The sequence below is a fragment of the Phaethon lepturus genome, unplaced genomic scaffold (assembly GCF_000687285.1).
Source record: "Phaethon lepturus isolate BGI_N335 unplaced genomic scaffold, ASM68728v1 scaffold18281, whole genome shotgun sequence".
Classification (NCBI taxonomy): Eukaryota; Metazoa; Chordata; class Aves; order Phaethontiformes; family Phaethontidae; genus Phaethon; species Phaethon lepturus.
The window spans coordinates 56,677-77,474 of record NW_010520021.1 but is presented as its reverse complement, the minus strand read 5'-3'; the positions used below and the strand labels follow the sequence as shown (position 1 = coordinate 77,474).

Here is a 20,798-nt window from a genome sequence, read left to right as displayed (position 1 = left end):
CCCATTCCTACATTTTGGGAAGGAGTTTGCTCTTTAAAAGAACATTCTGTACCTGATTCTGGTTTTCAAGGTTTTAGAAGCCTTGTTTTGCAAGTCGAGCATTTTGACAGCTTTCTTTTCAAGTTTACACTCAGTCTTTAGCGGTTGCTATAATTTCACTTTTAAACAGCACGGTTCTTCAACAGTGAAACAGCATCAGCCGAGGTCTGTCTGGTGATCACGAGGGGTTCTCAGTGGCTCATTTCTTCAGCTGTCATTTGTCAGAACACACTCATGTAATCTTAATGAACAATGTGCAAAACCATTAAAAACTCAATTACGGCTTTCTTTTTACTGCAGACGTGAGAAAATGCAATCATAAAGTGCTGATGTGTAAACACAATAGCCACCATCTGCTACAGAGTAGCATTTCAGCTCCAAAAAGAGGATATATGTTGCAGATGCATCAATAATAGGACGCTTATCAAGGCATCATTATGCACCAAGCAGGGGAAAAATTGAAATTTATGGCCAGCTAGAGAGCACTTCATGGTTTAATTCCCCAATTTTCAGTGGTATGTTTAATAACTATGAGAGAGTGCCGTTTTATGTTCCTATTGTTTGAGTGAATTTTTAAAAATGAATTTATTTACCGTCTTTGCATCCTCCTTGCTTCTGACTGAGCTGAACCTAGGACATTTATTTTTGATTATTCAGGACAAAATCAGCAAGATATTAATTAATTTAACTTGTTGATCCAAGAGCACTAAATTTAATTGACCTGATATTCAATCAGCGTGTACTTCTGTGTCCAATAAATATAAAAAAGAACTTTTACGTAGCACAGGTAATTTTTTTTTTTTTACCCCTAAACTGATTTTTTCAGTTCAGTGTTGACTTAACTTTCTGGAGGAAGGTAAATAAAACAACAATGCTAAATGATTTTTTTTCCTCTACAATTATTATTTATCAAAATTGGATATGCAGTGATTTAAAGAAGAGATTCTCCAAGATACCTTCTGTTTTATTCTGATTCTTTCCTGGAGACATTTAAGTGGCTTTCAGTCATCCATTGATCAATAATTTCCATCTGTGACATGTTAATTCATTCCCTAGTTCTTTATGAGAGTGGAAAATACGACAAATGGTTTGTTGGTGCCAGACCAGATTGTATCTCTCTTACTCACATGTGTAGGCCTACAGATTGAGAATAAGTCCCATCAGCTTCAATTCTGTGTTCAGTCTAACGAAGGCTGTCAGACTCCGAATCACAATACGTCAATTTTTATTAAGGATAATAAGGAAAATCACACTTGGCCTTAAAAGGCTGTTTTGAATTATTTTAATTTTTTTTCTGGTGGAAGCAACTTTCATGATCTCTCACCTGTCTCTAAGTGATGTATCCTGCCCAGACAAGCCTCACTGGGCATGGACATTTATAACAGCGGATCTCGGCTGTTGATCTTGGAGCATGCGGGGCAACCTTTTGAAGGCCCTAGAGGACAGGAGGTGGGACACCTGTTCAAGTTCATGCTGTGAAAAGGAAAATTAAAATATGTACAGGTGGGCGTATTTGGAGGCCAGTTTGTAGAATACAAATAATCCTCAACTGAATTTTGCAACTAGGCATATTCTTGTATCTGATGCCAATTATAGTCTTGACAAAACTATAAGTTTACATCCCCTACGATGGCCAGGTTTGAGGTGGTGTGCCCTATGCCTTGACTAGCCAGGGGAAGGGTTTATTGTGGAAGCTGCCACACTGAGTCTCTGCAGAAATAAAGAATGTGGTGTAGTTAGTAGATGACAAACTGATTTAAATGTGAGAGTAGTTTTCTCTGACAGAGATGGCACTATAAGTGGAATTTTTTTCTTTTTCACTGTCATATAAAATAATACCTCTTATCAGGACTTTACTGGAGACACATAGGTTTTTTTCTCCTGTGTATGTAAGCATACTGTATTTAAAAAAACCCATAAGCTATAAAAAGCTATGAGTAATTTGCATATGTCAATTGTTTATAAGGCTATTCTTTTAGTAAATAAGACTAATTACTTTGTTAAATGCTTTTTGATGGATGGATATTTTACTTGCTCATGTTGTCAGTCACTAGATTCAGGCTCCATAGTCTCTCTCAATTGTCAGCTGTTGCACAAAAGGCCATTGTCATACCATGAATAGCTTGTGATTCATTTTTTTGTAGGTGGCAAAAAATAAAGTTGTAATTAGTGCTTTAACTTTTTATAAAAGCTGGTGTTATTTCTCCCAGAGGAAAGCTCTTCATTTTTATATATGAGTCTGTAAAAGTGAAATACTCTCTAACTTTTTCTACCATTGAAGTACTTACCTATCCCAGTACTGTTCAAGACCATATTGTGTTAGACACAGTACAGCTTCAGCGTAGTGCTTTACGGTAGGATTCTCTGTATAATCCAAACTAAAAACAAACAAAAAGAAAAGATTGAGAAAGATGCCCAAAAGTGAAATGATGTGCCCTATGGTCCAATCAATGGTGCAAAACTGAGTTTTCCTGGGTTCCTACCCAATGTTGCAGGCACTTTGTCAAAAACCTTGTAGATGCACAGGAGCTCTGCTTTTCTTTACTGAGTGTATTAAAAGACCATACCAGCATCCTCAAGTATGAGATCTGGCACGTACAGAATTTGTCTTTGTTGTATCTTGCACTGTTTCTCAAAATGGCATTGCAGTGCTGCAGGCAGTGCATTTCACAGCAGCTACTATACTCCGCTATACTATACTACTGTTACTCAGCTGTTTTGCAATGGCTTTCCTCCCAGACTGTCAGTAGAAGAGTGGTTCTTATGACTATTCTTAATTTGTTTGTAAGGGAAGATGAGGTAGACTACGAGTACTGAGAGAGATTGTGGAAGTGAGTGTTGTAATTAGCCTTAGAAACCAGGTTGTCGGGTTTCCACTGTGCTGCCTTAACTATGTGGCTGTGCTGCCTCTTGAAGCCTCTTGGTAACCGCACTTTCTCATAATAAATTAACTTAGTTCAGAGAAACAGAATCCAAATCTCGGTTTCTCAAAACTTTAGCTTATTTGGGTGGATTTTTAAGAACAGTATGTATACAGTACTGGCTGAAGAAAGAGAAGGTTCAATGGGAGCAGGATTAGGTCAACAGTGAACACTTGTCAGGATCCCATCTTATGGACTTTGATCATTAGAGAGAAATTTATAAGTCTGGATTCAGGTCTTACGTTTCTCAAAGTCCTTGCTGTGAATCTGGAATTTCTTGATTTGGGGCCATTTTGATTTTTAGCATATCAAAGTGAAAGGCAGGATTGCCAGAGAGCACCTTGCCTATAAATTTTCATATTTCTTAGTACAGCTCCTTTCCCAGCTGTGCTTGAATTTTCCAAGGTCTCTAGAGTGTGTGATTTTTTTTATGAAAGACTGACTTCCTCCTGTGTTCATGCTTTTCAATCCTTTACAAAAGGCATGTATATTGTATAAACACAGGAAAAAAACATTTTTTTGTGGGAAAAAGTTACTGGTACCTGTTGATATAAATATATGGCTGTTCACTGCAGAGAATTGATCAAAATGTTTGTCTGGCTCATCTCTGCGTCATACTGCTACGGCGTGGAATAGGGAAAGTCAATAGGTTAGAAGTGAGGCAAGGCTTTTCAAACTCAATCTTCTGTGAACTGCAAGAGGCCAGCAGAGAAATAACATTTCTAGCATGCCTTGGCAGCAGCATCGGAACCGAGAGTGTCAAGGGGGCTGCATTTGATTAAAAATTATCATGCCTGGCTGCTGGCACACAGATTCCACACACACACACGTCCTCCCCCCACCTTTGTATTTTCTTCAGCTTTTCCTGAGTGCGAGTGTCTGCACACACATAAGGGAGATCCTTTAAAGTCAAATAACTCTCATAACGTTTTTCCTTATTGCTAACATTTGTCACCTTGATGCATCTGTGAAAGACATGAGTTAAGACACAATGTGCTCTAAAGAAACTGCTTGATGAATCAAAATGCGAGTTCAACATCAACTGCCATGTTAATATGATGCAAACTTCCAGGTTAACAAACTCATAAATTGCCTTAGTATATAGTTCCCTCTTGAAATTCAGCCTGTCCTTCCCTTCTAGAAGTATAATTCTCCTTGTTGCACTATTTCTAGTTGAGACCTTGCTGTTATGCTAACAAGCGTAATTCATTTGGGCTCTGAAAACTGGGTTTTTCTTAACACGTTACAACCTACAAAAGTTTATAGTGTCAAGATGCAGAGTTCACAGGTATAGGTTGGCGTGAAGTGGGTAGGGGCCACGAAAGCAAACATCAGCTGCGAATTTGGTCCATTGCTGTAGTTCTTGTATTGAATGTGCCTTTGAGCGAGCTGTATGCAGTAGGAGAGCCTCGTTGCTGCTTGAAGTGTGAATATGTTTTTGTTTACAGCAGCTGTTTTTATCACAAGGTTATAAAATAATAAAATAAAAGCAAAATAATATTTTTATTTCAATTTTTAAGTTACCTAATTAAAGTTGTTCTAGCTGGCCCTGAATGTGTGTATACACGGCAATTTTAAGATACTTTATTTCTGTTACCTAAAAACTAGCATAAAAGGGCTAGTTTGAGTTCTTCATGGGTTTTTTTCTGGCTTCTAAGGGACTCACTGACTTTTCTAATGGAACTGTTTTTACTGAAAAAGCTGAGCAAAACAACTCTTTCTTCTCTTCTTGCTTTCATCTATAGGCTCCTTCATGATGGTGAACAGCTCTGGGCGGGCATCTGGGCAGAAAGCTCACTTGCTGTTGCCTACGTTGAAGGAAAATGACACGCATTGCATCGACTTCCACTATTACTTATCCAGCAGAGACCGTTCGAGTCCTGGCTCTCTGAATGTCTACGTGAAGGTGAACGGAGGACCACAGGGCAATCCCATATGGAACGTATCGGGAGTTGTTACAGAAGGATGGGTGAAGGCAGAACTTGCCATCAGTACATTCTGGCCACATTTTTATCAGGTATCAGTTTGTAGTATTTTTCTCTCTTTTTCCTTTGAACATTTGGCTAGGTATGGGCTCAACTGTGATTAGCAACAGATATTCTGAAAATCAAATTCTCCCTCCCTGATTTTTTCCTATCAGAATGGGTTTATATGTAGCAGTTTTATAGCAAGAAGTTTATATAGGCATCTTGATATATTTCTTTCCACTTCACCCTTTTTCTTCAGTTGTGGTCAGTTCACAAAGTGATGGATAGACTGCTGGGAGTCAAATTATTGGAAAGTTAAGACCCACTTGTTTATCATTAAATTGGCACATAACCAGACCTGTATTGGCACTTTTCATGGCACTATGTAAACACAACTGGGTGTCTAGATGTGTAAGTGTATCTCTGCATAAATTTGGCTGAACTATTTTTGCCCCTTGGTTCCATAAGAAAGAACATTAGTTCATTCAACTTTGCATCCGGACTTTTCCTGTGCCCGTATGAGGGGTGTAAGTACATAAGTTACTAACTAATAAAATCTTGTGCCATGTTATCAATATGAGTATGCTCTTCACCTGATCCTCTGTTCCTTTTCTGTTTACCACTGCTTGTAACATACTTATACTTGTTCTGTTAGGAGATTTATTTAAAAACAAGCACAAAGTTGAGGAATGTAATGGGTAGGTTGTTTTTCGGTTGTCTTCATTTTAGAGCTTTGTTGTTGTCCGCTTCAAACTTCACGTGGCAACTTTGCAGTTTTAGTTTTAATTAGATAAGATTGCATACAATGGACTCACATACTTCTTGTTAGATGTTGAAGGCATATTTTTGTTTTGTTTTATATTCAATACAGAAAAAAAGCCTGGGAGGTAGTTGTAGGAAAAGCTGATGTACATATGATACCAATAAAAGATGTGAGTGAGATAGGAATTATGACAGAATAAACTATGAAAATGCAGCAAATAGAATGTGGATGGAAAACAGTAGGTAAAAAAGCTTGCTTTTTCTTCTTTTGCTTCTAATAACTGGGTAGGAGGTTTATAAAATCTGAGCTGAAGTAGAATGCTTTAATGTTCTGCCTCTGAAAAAGTGTGAGGAATATCAGCAGAACACATAGACCACACTATGCAGAGTGAGAGGAAGGTGTAAGAAGATGCAAATGCATGGAAAATGGTGTTTTAAGGGCTGTGCACAATTTGTCACTTGTTCTGAAGTCATGTTAAAGTGCTTCTACTCTGTTCATATTAACACGAACCTGGTTATGAACCAGAATTTACTTCATAGTAGGTGCTCCACAGAGATAACAGAAATGATCTTTCACCCATATAATCAGTGCTTGAAAAAACCTGGAAAAGACAGTCTGATCTCACACTAAGAGATCCTACTCTTAGATATACCACTAGTAGACTTCCTGAACCTTAGTCACTTCTTTTGCAAGTCCTTTTGCAGGTCAAGTTTGCTTTTCCTGAGTAAAAAGTCCTTTAAATCAAACAAGAATTTTTCACTGCAGCACAAAAATGAACAGATCGGAAGCCAGCAGTAACGACCTAGGAGTAGTTCCTTCCTAGAAAATGCAAGGGTTTTCTTTTCTTTTGAACAGGGGTGATGTTTTCTTCTCTTATATTTGTTTTCTTATTCCACAAGTGTGGCTTTCAAAATTTGAGACCTGTGCTACTATTATGGAGGATCTAATAGACTGATCTATCATCAGCCAATAATTTTATAAACCGTCTTGTGTTGATGGTCTGCAATCCTGTGAGTTTCTATATTTAATCAAGGTTTTTTAAAAAAGGGGAAGAAAGAAAACTTTATGCTTGCAAAAGTGCAGAGGAAAACACAATGAAAGACTCGGACAAAATTATTGTTATTTGGCAGCCTAAAGTAATGCTTCTGGTTAAAGGAGTCCAGAGGTGGCAGGATGACAAAAGCTTGGGTGTACTGTTGTCTAGGGAGTGTCTCATTTCACACTCACAATCTAGGATGTGCCATTGGAGTGTTATTTGTCAGCTTTAAATCAAAATTGCATGCCTGGAGAACTCTTTGTACATAAGAGGCCTGAAAGCATGTTCTGTATTTCAAAAGCACCAGGTAACACAGGAAAAACTAGCATTTTCCCTAAATAATAAAGTCTGCATCAGGCAAAATGTTGATTATTCTCTTAATGCACAGAAACCACACCATCCTGAATTGCAATGTGCATCGAAAATTCATTCAGGCAAAAAAATCTTAAACTATCTGCCCTGCATCTGAGGCTTCAAAAAGTACTTTGAGCCTTTGGACATGTGACTAGTGGAAAACTAGTAACCAAGCCAACTGCCAGAGGTCATTTTTTAGGTCTGGCAAGGGTCGTATGAGTCATCTGGATCCAAAAGCACTCTGCTGAGATATAAACGTGGGCATGGTGGAGATTTATAATGCCTACCCTAGAGTTGCTCGTACTTGGATTCCCAGCCTGCAAATGCTTTTAGTGTAGCGAGAAGAAGCTGTAATAGTTCTTGGAGAAAGGTAATACAGGTAATCTTGAATTACTGCTTGCCATAAGGATGAACTTAGTCCCAGAATGCACCAAGGGCAGCACTAGAGTCTGCCAGGGAGAGGTTTTTTGATGTATAGCAAGGAATGTTATTGATCCGTGCCTGAAGAAAACTGTTGTACCACAACAGATGAGCCAGGCTATGTTCCTAACACAGATGTTGTTGGTATATAGCAGCAGTAAAATGTAGGATTGTTTATTGGTAAGGAAACATGAAATGACTTGGTCTCGGGAGCATTTAAGAATGTTTTTTAAGAATAAAGCTTTGCATTTTGTCATCTATATGAATTTCTGATAAGTTCCTTAAACGTAAAGCATTGTTAAATGCCTGTGTCTCAACAATTACACTACACTTCTGACTTAACTTAAAAGGACATGAGGGATATTCAGTGTGAAATTTGCAGAACTGGGCCCCATAAGCATGGATTCCTGCCTTTTCCTCATGTTGGGTCTCAATTCCTTGTTTTCAGAAAAGCCTGGGTGCTTCTGTGCTTCTGGCTTTGCTAGGGCTGAGATGTTGCAAAATACAGAAAAAGGCAACAACGTGCAAGTTTGAACTGGGAAATAACAAGAATATCTGAGTATAAAGCTGAACAGATAATATAATAGTCTGTCAAAACAATTCACACAATATCGAGAGGACTCCTCCACTCTTCAGTGGATTCTGCACCAGTGTGTATGACTCAGTTCTTACCAGCTTAAGTTATATTGTGCTGTGTTAAAGACACTGTACATGTTGGTAATTAACAGAAGACAATTTTTTATGTATCGGTGCTTACTTTTGCCATGCACTAACAGCTAATACTAATGCCTTGGAGAGCTTTTCTTTCCAAGTTCTTGACTTGCAGGAAATTGAGAATTAGTTCATTGTGGCTTATAGCTTCTCACAAATGCAAAACCAAAATAAGATTTTGTAGCTGTAATGTTCAAGTCTGAAGGGAGTCACAATAGTTGCTTACATCACCTTCCCAGTAAGTGTAAATTTTATCATGAATTTTGTTTTATTTCTAAAAGAAATTACAATTTCCATACTAAGGACTTGCATTATACCCTTATTTTATACAGTCCCTAAAAAGCCTATCAAGAACCTTGACAACACAAAACACCTGTTGATGTTTTTTTGGATTATTTCATCTTCCAGAGACTTGCTTCCTCCTCTTGCTTCTCGGATAGCCTATTTTTTTTGTCCACTCTCCTCTGGAGTAGAACAATATTTCTAAATATTGTTAGCACTTGAGCTTTTCTTACTTTATAGCTTTGCCTATTAATATTTTTGTTCTACCTGGTTTTATCATGTCTTTTTTTGAATGGATGTCTTCCAGAAGATCTCACATTTGGATGTGTCTTGAGTTGAGGGAGCAGATCTTAGGAAGTCATGGAAACATTTGTAGAAACTACGTTCTAGAAGCCCAAATGCAAAGCAAAAAGATTAACAGCAATTCTGTACTCATGAAGGACATATTGGTCTACTTCCCTCGCCAGGGCATGCAGTGATCAGCATTTGGGCAGTTGAATTTTACTATATTAAATCTTGTGATGAAGGAGATGAAGAAGAGGCTAAACAGTGACAGACTGGGAATCCCAGCTGTTATTTTCTTTCTAAATAAATGTTGAAAACTGGCTTTTAAATAGTTAACTTTGTGTTCTAGTAATGAATTTTAGAGGTTACGAATTACTGAAATATTTTCTTCTACGAAACAAGTAGCTGCACTAGAATACTGCTCTAATAGTAGTAACTGTGCCAGCTGAATGTGTTAATTAACTCTGTCCTTGAAATATTATTATATACTCATGCAAAAATTAGCAATTTAGTACAGTGTGAACATTCCTTTAGTAAGAGGGAATGAAACTGGGGACAACCCTTTCAAATGCAGAGGACAGCATCCATATTACGTTCCTGTTTTTTTAAATAGTAAGGGATAGCACTTCATTCCTTTGGGAAGAGAATCGCTAACTGGAGAGGCAGCATTACCAGGTTGTTAAATAATCAGTCTGCATTTTTCTTTTTTCTATTGCAGTTTAACATTTCTAAACGTCCTGTTCCTCATAGAATCAAAGAATATCTCAAATTGGAAGGGACCCATAAGGACCATCAAGTCCAACTCCCTGCTCCTCGCAGGACTACCCAAAAAATAACGATATGACTACGAGTGTTGTCCAGATGCTCTGTGACCTCTGACAGGCTTGGTGCTGTGACCGCTTCCGTGGGGAGCCTGTTCCAGTGAGCGACCACCCTCTCAGTGAAGAGCCTTTTCCTCGTGTCCAGTCTGAACTTCCCCTGACGCAGCTTCATTCCGTTTCCTCGTGTCCTGTCGCTGGGCACCAGAGAGGAGATCAGCACCTTCCCCCTCCGCTGCCCCTCATGACGGAGCTGTAGACTCTGATAAGGTCACAGTCTACAGCTTATGTCCTGCAATCCTTTAATTGTTGGGCGAACTGCACCGTATCTAATACTGTTTTCTCCTGAATTTTTTTTTAGCTTATTTGGCAGTAGTTAACTTAGTTTTAATGATCTCTTGATCAGGTTTTTTTTCCCCTCTGTACCGCTGATTTTCAGATAGCCTGTATATTTTTAATAACTATAGGATAACTATAGTTATATTCCTAGTAACTATAAGGAATATAAGTCATATTCCTAATAACTATAAGAATGCTTCAGATCAGGGCAGTTTTCCAGGTAAAATCACAAAGCCATAAGGAAGAATGAGATTTTTGTTCATCTGTAATTGAATAACTCTCTATTAAGACCCAAATTAGTGGAACGCTTTCATTATCCAGGTACATAAATAAAATAGATAAGTATACCGTTAATGTAGAGAAATACTACATGTGGTTTTTAAGAATATTCTTTCTCAGCCCATTAGTTAGTTCAATCTAGGGAAAGGCATATATGTGGGAGAATCTTATTTCAGTCCAGTAACTAGAATCCAGGGTCATCTGTTGCTTGTGATTTGTTTTCTAATACTGCAGTGGCATGTATGCCAAACCAAGGTTTTCTCCAAAAGAATCCATGTAGGGTTATTGATTCAATAAAATTATTTTATGTCATGTATAGCGTTCTCCAGTTTTCTGAGGCATGCTAAGAACAAGATGTCAAACGATTATCCACTTAATAATCTTGTGCTGGTGCTTAAAGCAAATATAGATGTGGATATACACAGGGTATTTTTTGCTCTTCCAAATTAAAGCAGCACATAGCTGTCTCTAACACTAATAAATGTTGCTCTAACTTTTTGTTTTTCATATCAAACAGATTTTCAATCGTTGGTATGCATGTACATACTGAATTGCATTGGTATCCTGTCATTATTAATGATGAAATGCCTCGAATGACTCAGACATTGGAATAAGAGCAGAATATGGTGACTAGCCAAAGGTCTAGTGTAACTATGCTTTTTAAGAAAACTTTTCCCAATTTTGTATTTCAGGTGATATTTGAATCTGTGTCTTTGAAAGGACATCCAGGATACATAGCTGTGGATGAAGTCAGAGTTCTCGCCCATCCATGCAGTGAGCACTCTTTGTTTTTCTAACTGTATCAGTGTGTTTATAGACCAGGCTTTGCAGTCAAAAGGAGTGATTTACCCATCCAACCACCAGTGTGGTCAGCACTAGAATGTCTTCCTGTATCCCTCTGAAGTACCTAGAGACAATCAGCCTTGCGTAATTACGTAACTTTGCACGTTGTGCAAAAGGCAGAACTGCTGTCAGTCTGTGGCTAGTGCCAGGACATCTGTGGAAGTCTCTCTTCCTCTCTTGTTATGACAACATAAACCTGATTGTTTTATTATTTCTGAACCATATTACTGTAGAAAACAACATAAAAAGCTTCTGATAATATCCTGTGTGGTTAACTGAAGAAAAGAAGAAACAAATTGTTTTGGTATTTCCTTGGTAAAGGACATATCCCAAAGGTCTGTCTCTCTCAACAAATGTTAAACTCACTCAGCACCCCAGTAAAGATATTAAAAATAAATCTCATTCAGACAATGCACTTGCACAGGAGTAGAAACTAATGCAGGTTTATTATGCTGTTCAGAAATATTAGTGCCACATTTCTTCTATTGCAGCCATAAGAATAAGCTTAGATTTATTTAATATTTCTTTTCTGCTTAAACAAAACTTGAGACTCAGTCTTTGAGTCTGGACTTGTCTGGTTTCTCTGTGCACCTACAGTGTGGCTTGAGGGCTTTGTGGGTCTATATTGTGTATGCAGTATACAGTTTCTTCTAAAGATTTTTTTTTTTTAACAGCCCTAAACAGCCCCTCTTGTTAGTTTATCGTTTCAGTAAAGCAGTGACAGCTGCTCACAAAAAAAAATTGTGGATCATATCAATGGAGTGAAATTAACTGTTTTTCTTGCAATATAGAATTTCAAAGAATAGCTGCCATTCAGTGTGACAGACGTGACTCTGCTCAAGTTTAACAGGACATTCTGATAACTGCAGTATGGTTAATTGCCGTTTAACTAAATTATATTTGTATTTACCATGTGCTCATTGCTCAGGCCTTTGGGTGCATTTACTTCATTAAGAAATACTTACAATCTGTATTAACCAGATGTTGCTGATAACTGGCAACATCCAAACAAGTCCCCCAAATGGTCTGCGTGCATTCCACAGCACGTTGGGTGATGACTGATCCCTTTACAGGGGAAGAAGCCACTGAACAAACCATGAGGCAAAGCCTAGACAACAAGGTTATGGGATTTTAAACAAAGAGACAGGATGCTGTGCTACACCCCTGCTTAATCAAATATTTAAACTGATTTTAAATCTGTTTCTCCAAGTATATGCAGGTCCCTCTTGAAAATTAAGTGTATCCTTGGTGACTCAAAACAGAAATTACTTGAACAGTTCACTACTCTATTTTGAGTCAGTTTGCAACCTGCTGCGTGCAGAGCTCATTGCAAGCTGCAAGTTCTCTGCACTCTTTGATAAACGCTTCTCCTGTCTGACAGCCACCAGGGTAAATGTCACCAGGGTGTGTTCCACTGCCTTGTACAGGCTTTGCTCCCGTGTTTGTTTTGCAATTGTTATAACTCAAAGCACAGGGACCGTGAAGCTCCTGATGACCCTGGAGGTTACTGAAACTATTAGTGTTACTTTTCCATTTCTGCTTTACCTTCACAGATGACAGTATAGCAGACAAACCTAAGTATCAGCAAAAATGCAATTAAATGTCCCTAATGACACAGTAATGAAGTAAAATAAGTATCTTGATGGTGTTGCCTTTTTTTTGTTCAGTGAAGGAATGCACTGGAGTATAATTTTCATTATGCTAGAAGCTCATTGACTATGTGTACATGAGCACTTGCAATCATAGGACAGCCCTATGCCCTGGAGGTTGGGCAGACCTTGAGGACTAGAAATTTGGGGCTGGTGTGACTGCACTCACCCAGGCTGTGCAGCTTTGGCGCTGGCTAATATCTACCCACCTTAAACTGTGGGCAAAAATTGCTATTATTAGTCTGCAAATACCACGTGTAGTACATTCTGACTGTCACCCAGAGGTAGTTTTCCAGTAAACTTTGATGCAAATTACTGATCCCCAGAAAGCATGATGTTATAGAATCACTATATTTCAGGAGCTGTCAGCAAACCGAGCATGTGATGAATGGGATACAGAAACTAAATAAAAATATTTGGCATAGCATATAGGCACATGTTCTCTGTTCCTGTGTCTGTAGTAGACAAAAACCTCTATGTTAAGCTTCATGCACACACAGACACAGATGCCCACATTTTTTTGAAGCTATTTAATTACAGTAGAAGATGATGAGTTGGTATGTTGACTGAAATTATGTATTTCATCCATGTCTAATCATACAAGAAAAATGTAAAGATGAAGTTGAAAAGCTCTGACCTTTAGAGTTTCACAAAGCTGTTCAGTGTCGTACTAAAAGTTTTCAAATGGTGCACAAACCTTCATCTGAAGCCCAGCAAGAACTAAGTTCATTTAAAAGTGTCAGATTCACTGCTGTAATCTTCTTTGTTTTCTTGTGAGTTAACTTAGAGGTAAATGAGTCTGGTATTTAGTCAAAAAGATAATCCTCGATCCTTTTCCTTTGTGAACAAATGTGATGGCTGCAGTTTAATCAGTTTTATCAGTGGTTTAATATTGAATTAATACTGAATTTATTATCAGCAGCACACTGATATGAAAGATCTTAACCTAATACAGTGATACGATACTGTCATTTATATGAATATTTAATTTAATATCAGAGATTTGATATTAATGACATATCATTCTAAAGCTCTAGTTTATATTTGATAGTCAATAAAATAAAAAGGAAAAAAAAGACCCTTATGAAAATTTGGTTTGGGTCAGTCATGCTTGATAAGCTCAGAAGCATTCGATTTTTTTGGACCTTTTTTAGAAACACAATTTTCTAACAAAAAGAAATTACTCAAATATTGCTATAGCAAGCAGTAAGAAATTGTGCTGATGACCATGAACTTGTATTGTGATCTGATGTAAGTCTGTGTTTTCAGATGTACCAGAGCTCTGTATGATCCCTTAGGCCATTCCCTGTCAGATCGATCATCTACCTCGCTCTGCATTGTATAGTTAAATACTGAAGGACAGCTTTATTTTGCTAAATCACTTTGTCAGGGACAGACCCTAATGCTTTGCTGATTGTTTAGATGTGTAACAGTCAATTACCACCTTGCTCTACCCTTGCAATACTTTGCATCTTTTGTTAGGAAAAGCACCTCACTTCCTACGACTTCAGAACGTGGAGGTTAATGTGGGACAGAACGCCACGTTCCAGTGCATTGCTGGGGGGAAGTGGTCGCAGCATGACAAACTCTGGCTCCAGGTAAAATGATGCACTTTTTTGGGGGTGTGGTGTTTGTTGGTTTGGGGTTGGGTTTTTTTGTTTGTTTTGTTTGGTTTTGTGTTTGGTTTTTTTTTTTTACTTTTTTCCAAGTAAACTAAGTAGATAGAGAAAGACTGGGTGGTGGGTCAAAATCTTTTCATCCAGATCCCCTGAGAACTGCCTTAAATTCATTCTAGGTAAGAGTTTAAGGTGACAAAGGACAGAATCATGACACAGAAGGGGGAAAAAAAGGCTAGTGACAGCAAAATTTTGGTTTCAAACAAATGCCCATGTACCTCGTAAGCATTTAGTCATAAAGTAGAAGAGACAGAACAAGTGGAATATTTCTTGTCTTCTGCTTAATTATGCAATCTTCTTTCCTCTCACCACTGACTCTGGGCTGAGGGCAGAGTGGTGGTGATTAGATGTTAAGAAGCAAACCTACCCTAAGGTTTGTTTTTGCTACCTGGATGGTGAAAACAGGCAAAACCAGCTGAGTACCCACTGTGTTTCTTCCTCCCAGTTTCCCTTGGCTGCATCGATAGCAGATTGTTCCTTTTAGTCACTTGCTAAAAGACCAAAACATTCCCTCTCTTAATGTCCATATTTCACCCTGCTGGTTGGACTCGAAGACTGGGTAGTGCTATTCAAATGGGTGTAGTAACAACTTTAAGAACTCATTTTTGGTTCTAGACTTAGAACATGTATCAAACCAGAGAGGTGGAGTACATGTTTCCCAGTGAAGGACAAAGTTATTTCCTCTGCCCTTTGAAGGGGTCCAACATGTGGAGCCCCAACATTACCATACCATGCTCTATACGTAGAGCTCTTCTAGAAACTTTTAAAATAGTTGAACTTGTCACTTCTTCTAAACTGTGCAATTAAACTCCTCATGTCCCAAACAAGAGGATTCTCTTGCTTATATCTACTATGCATGTACACAGGGCCAACGTAAACTTTCAGAACGCTTAACTCAGTCGACAGTTTCTATTCACAGCTTGGGCTGATATGACTGAGGGCCTGACCACCCTGTATTTGTAGCATCTGAGGCAAACAAGAATGGCCTTTGTTGTGGTTGCTATGGCGTTTGTAGTCAAATAACTAACGGATTTTCTCAAACTTTTAAATTGACTTCAGACATTTTAACAAACTTTAAAAATAACAATTTCATGTATCGCTTAGGTACTAGGGGAGGAATCAGTTTACCTAATCATAAAAATGAAAATTACTACTGGGGAAAAGGCTTGGCTTGAGTTGGTGAGAAATGTAGTCGGCATCATGTAAAAATGACTTGAGAGTCACTTTAACTATACTCTCATCACAGCTGTTCCCCTAAAAAATACTTTTTTATCTGAAATTTATTAACCCATGATGTACTTTTAGCATCCACAGAGATACATTTTTGGCTTATTCTTTATCTTTTTTCAGTTCTGTCAGTGAAATCTTTCCACAGTTATGACTAGATATGTGTAAAAACAATTCTGACCTGAAGCAGTATGAACCTTTTCCTGTGAGAAGCAGGGGTTTGGGAGGAAATCATTATTGTTGCTAGTGGAAACCTGCTTTTCATTCTCTAAAATTGAAACTTTTAATGAAAATAGCCTTGGAAACACCCCCAAAAACTGATTACTGGAAATTGGCAAAACAGCAGTGTGTTTTCCTTTGAAACTCCTGAGAAACTAGACCAACTGAGCAAGTTCAGGTGTTTATGCTGTGGAGTACTTCTATTTCTAGCTAATTCTTCATCCATTTGGAAAAATGTAGTCTCACATTGATAGAGGGGTTTATTGAGGAATGTTGGACATATAAAGATGTCTGCTCATCTAACCAATTTAAATAAATTGGTTCAGAATCAATTTTCCTCTGAAAATATCAAATTTATAAAATCTGTTCATTTGTAGCATTTTCCCAGGTGTGCAAAATCCATTCATTTGTAGTATTTTCACATCCTAGACAGACCTCTAAGTATACAGTGTACAATTGCATGGTCTGAACTGTCACTCTCCACCCTTGTCAATACACATAACACATCAAAGGCCCAAATATGCTTCAAAAATTAAATAGACATGAAAACTTAAATATATGTGTGAGAATATTTAAGCCCTAGTTCATACAACCCTGTAAATTTTTCAGGGGTATGGCTAGCAGTCTTCTCTTGAAAGATTGTGCTTATATAAAATCTAACCTAGTGATGTGATGGTTTGAACAACATTATGAAACATAACAAAGAATGAATCACATATGGATGTATAATCTGTGTGTCTCCATGACTGACATTATTCTTCTCTGCCTTTACAGCAGTGGAATGGAAGGGACACAGCACTAATGGTCACTCGAGTGGTCAACCATAGACGTTTTTCCGCTACTGTCAGTGTAGCTGACACCTCCCAGCGCAGCATCAGCAAGTACCGATGTGTCATTCGTTCAGATGGTGGATCTGGAGTTTCAAATTATGCGGAATTAATAGTGAAAGGTAGGTTGCACTAAAGCAGCAGGTTTATGCAAGATGAGTGTTTCCTCCCAGATGGCATCTATATATAAAAATTGACATCATATTGGACCTTTTTCTTTCATATTAAAGTTAAGTAGGAAAAAAAAAGGTAAAAGTGACATGAATTTCAATCATTTTCTTAAAACAAATATTTGAATCATAACTTTGTATACAGCCCTTTTCGTAAGCTTTTGTAGTAATGCATGGTGTAGCTATGGATACTTTTAATGTAGTCAGCTAAACAGTTTGTCAGCTTCATCTGCCTGCCTTTACAGTATTAGGCATCAATAATCTTGTGATGGAGCATTGCATGTCAGAAAAGTCTACTCAGGGATGCTGGGAATAAATGATGGGATCGATTCTGTGGATGTCCTGAAGCACACAGTAGAAACATCAGTACTTCTTGAAGGATACTAGGGTTTTAGCCCTGTTATTTACTGTGATTCAAGAGCTGATACAGTGCCTGACACATGCAAGATGTGTCTTAATCTTGCCTTCATGAGACATGCATGCTATTTACAGTGCCTTTTTTTTTAAACTCTTCTTGCACTGCATCACACGGATGCTCACTGCCTCTCATGTGGAGAGATCAGAAGGTGGCTAAGTTGCTCCTGAGACATTGTGTGTTTGGGGTGGGGGTGATGTCAAATGGGAGGAGTACGAGTCTACTCAGAGTATAATTTTATTGACCTAAATGTTTCACTTTTCTATGAAAATGGAGGGCTGCTGTAGAAATGGGATCACTTTCATCTCCGCTGTAGTACTTCCTGGCAACTTACTCTGTCATTTGATGATTAGTATACTGATGCCTTTACACTGCCTTAAATATAGAGTGCTGAGTGGTGCAGATATTCAAACTACACAGATCGCAAAGAGAGTGCTATTAGATGCCAAGTGCGTTTAATTCCCACTCGGTGATCTTGCATCTTGTTCAAATCCGGAGGAATTAATTAATGATTAAAACGGAATTGAGTTGCCAAGAGTAGCATATCTAGTATTGTAACACAGCTAAATAAAGGGAAGAAAATCTCCCAGAGCAACAAAATACCAGAATATGCAAAGTTGAGTAGGTGCCTGACACTTCCATGTTCATTGATATAAGAAGGGAAAAAATAGAAGAATGTTATAAACATGAATGGTTGGACGTCCACCAGCAGAGACGTTGAAAATTTCATTGCTGGATTACTCAGGCAAACACCTAGCTAGACGAAATTTTAGGAGAGTAATATTGTTATGGGAAGGTACACTCCTCTGCTCCTTGCTCCTGCGTCATAAGCAGGTAAGGTTAAGTGGTTCATTTGAGGTTAGTTTGATGCAGCACTGTGGCACACTGGGGTTGCGTGGATGAGTGCTTCCAAGCAGTCTGACTAATTTTAGTGTGGATAATAGTGAATTGTAATGCATGCACACAGGCTGAAATGAAAGCAAATTGAAATTGTTTAATTCTGAAGAGATGTTTATTGAATTGCAATAATGTACTTGGGTATACATTAAATTAGTTTGTAACTGAAGTTTTGCTCAGTTGATATTCCTGCCCCTAAACCCACTAAATCCAAGCTGATACTCTGCTGCTCACTTGCTTTCTCTTGATCAGTTGAACATCAAATCAGAGGGGATTCCTTCAACAAAGGTTAAAATTTAAAAGTATATCTTTGTAATGTAAAGATCTCTTTGCTTCCCTATGCATAAGATGTTTTATTGTATTATTGAGAAAGGAAAGAATAATTTACATTTCTCAATATTGTATGATAATATTCGGTAGATACAGAATGAGAGGTTTTGCTTTGAAATACATGAACTTCTTCAACACCCTAAATTGGAACAACACATACTTCTTTCAGCAAATCAAGTGATCAATGAAATTAAACATGCATCACTTTCTGCCCCCCCCCGACATCTTTACTAAGAACAGTGTGCTGTTGTAAAGTAATTGCTCGAAATGTTAAACAAAAGATCGTAACTTTATTAGTTTCAAATTATTACAGTATATTTAGTGGCAAGAGATACCTCTGCAGTACTGTGAAAATGCTTTTCTGTAGACAGCTATTTGCTGTATATTCTAACACTTTTCTGTCCTCTGACTCTGTTGCAGGGCTTGCATAAATGGCAATACACTTATTCTTCTCTTTGCACTCTAGAATCATAACGGTCGAGCCAGGGAAACCTGTCATTTCCATCTGTACACCTTACTATCCTTTGGTACTCCAGTGGAAATAGTGCTCTCATCTCTCACTGTTGCACATTTAGTAATTTAATACAATTTTGTACAAGGTGTACAAAACACCCAGAGATTCTATGTCTTGCCATACATATGAATGGAAGGCTTCTTGTCTGTAATTTTATTTTAAGTAAAAGCTGCATGGCAGTTACTTGTATTCTGATCTAAATGTACGTTTTGCTTATGTAAAGATTGTTTAAAATACTGTGGAAATTGGCTGGAATCTTATCATTTAAGGTCTGTATTAATGATAGTGTCCTTCCAGGACATCTGTTACGTTATGTAAGGCTGTGAATAACATTTTAAACTGTGTGTGTATGTATGGAGGTTTATTTGCAATTGTTTTTTTCCCTGATCTCTTTCAGATATTCTGGATACCAAAAATAGTTATTCAAAACATAGTGGGAATTTGTGGAGAGCTGATAAAGAGGGAATATTACAGTATCTAAAACCTATTTTTCATGAGACAATTTTTGTGAGATTTTCACTCTCCAGGAGGTCCCTCAGAATGATTTTGTTGCTGCCTTATGTAAATTCTTTTAAGGCTGACAGAACTTTCTTATGGTCTGTTCTGCTACTACGGGAGTAGAAGTACTCAACAGAGCCCAGCTACATACCTCTCGGTGTATGTTCTAGGTCTCTTGGCTTTCAAAGTGTTCGGTTAGTTAACACGGATGAAAAACAGTCTGTCTCTTAACTGAGTGGCTTTCTGTCATCCTTGTGATATTTGGGACAGCTCATCTTCTATCAGTCCCTCTTTTCTTGAGGTTTTTAGATGTGAAAAGCTGATGCCTTCAGTGACACCAGAGGGAGAGGTGGTTTCTTTTTTGGAGTTGCTTAGTATTTTTTCTCTAGGTCTTTTCTGGTGTGATGCTTGTCACTGTAATTGCACCGTCTGTTTATTAACTCACCAGGTACACAGCGGAAACTGCTCTAATGATCTGAGTCTTTTCCTCATAAGTAGATGCTGGAATTTAAAAACAAACAAAACCAAAACAGAAAAACCACATACACAACCCCAAAACAAACAAAACCACACCACAACAAAAAAAAAAGTGTCAGGTTATCTGAGTTGAGATACTCAAGTGTGAAAAGCCTGCTAAATAGACATTTAAATAAATCTATATATTTAAGCTTCTCCAGTATTAAATATACTGTGCAAATTCCAAATTCACAATTATAACGCAGAATCATCAAGGAAAACCCCTCCAGGTATTTTGACTATCTCGGTATTTGTTATTGGATCTGCGTCCAGGATAGTTTCAGTTAATTATTAAAGAGCAGAAAGTCCTATTAAGACAAAGAGCTTTCTGGAGCTTAAAAGTAGTAAGAAATAAAAACATCTGTATTCTACAGCTGAGCCTGAACCTGGGCTGGAGCTGGCCCTAGAAATGTTGCATCAGGACCTCCATAGGTTTCCTTGAATAAAATAAGTGCAGTGTAGGTATGAAAGTATATAATATGGCGTTACACATGTAGTCTAGAGTAGAGCTTGTTCCTGGGATGAAAATATAATTGTCTTCAATGTAATTGTTTAGGATCCTCATAAACTTCCAAGTTTTCCCCTTTGTATTAAGCAATTACTAAGAGAGGTGCTGGATATGAAAAAGATTCTTTAAAGTTTGTTTGTTGGTTGGTTTATTTTTTAAAAATTTATTTTCATGACTGATGCACAGATAGTTCTATGCCCCAGGATATTCATGCCAAATGTTCTCAGTAAAACTAATCTAATATCCTTGCCATCATGGGGTAATATAAGTACTGTTTCTGTGGTTGTACTCCAGT

General features: G+C 37.8%; 1 protein-coding gene across 1 annotated transcript in view; it reads left to right on the top strand.

Moving 5' to 3' along the window:
* Window positions 1-4,705: 4,705 nt before the first annotated feature.
* Window positions 4,706-20,798, top strand: part of LOC104628612 (receptor-type tyrosine-protein phosphatase T-like) — a gene marked incomplete at its 5' end in the record, with an annotated part of 55,434 nt that continues 39,341 nt past the window's right edge. The window contains 4 exons of the mRNA XM_010297257.1: window positions 4,706-4,977; window positions 10,907-10,988; window positions 14,189-14,304; window positions 16,603-16,777. Coding sequence (XP_010295559.1) covers window positions 4,706-4,977; window positions 10,907-10,988; window positions 14,189-14,304; window positions 16,603-16,777 — 645 coding nt within the window. The remainder of the gene's footprint in view (window positions 4,978-10,906; window positions 10,989-14,188; window positions 14,305-16,602; window positions 16,778-20,798) is intronic.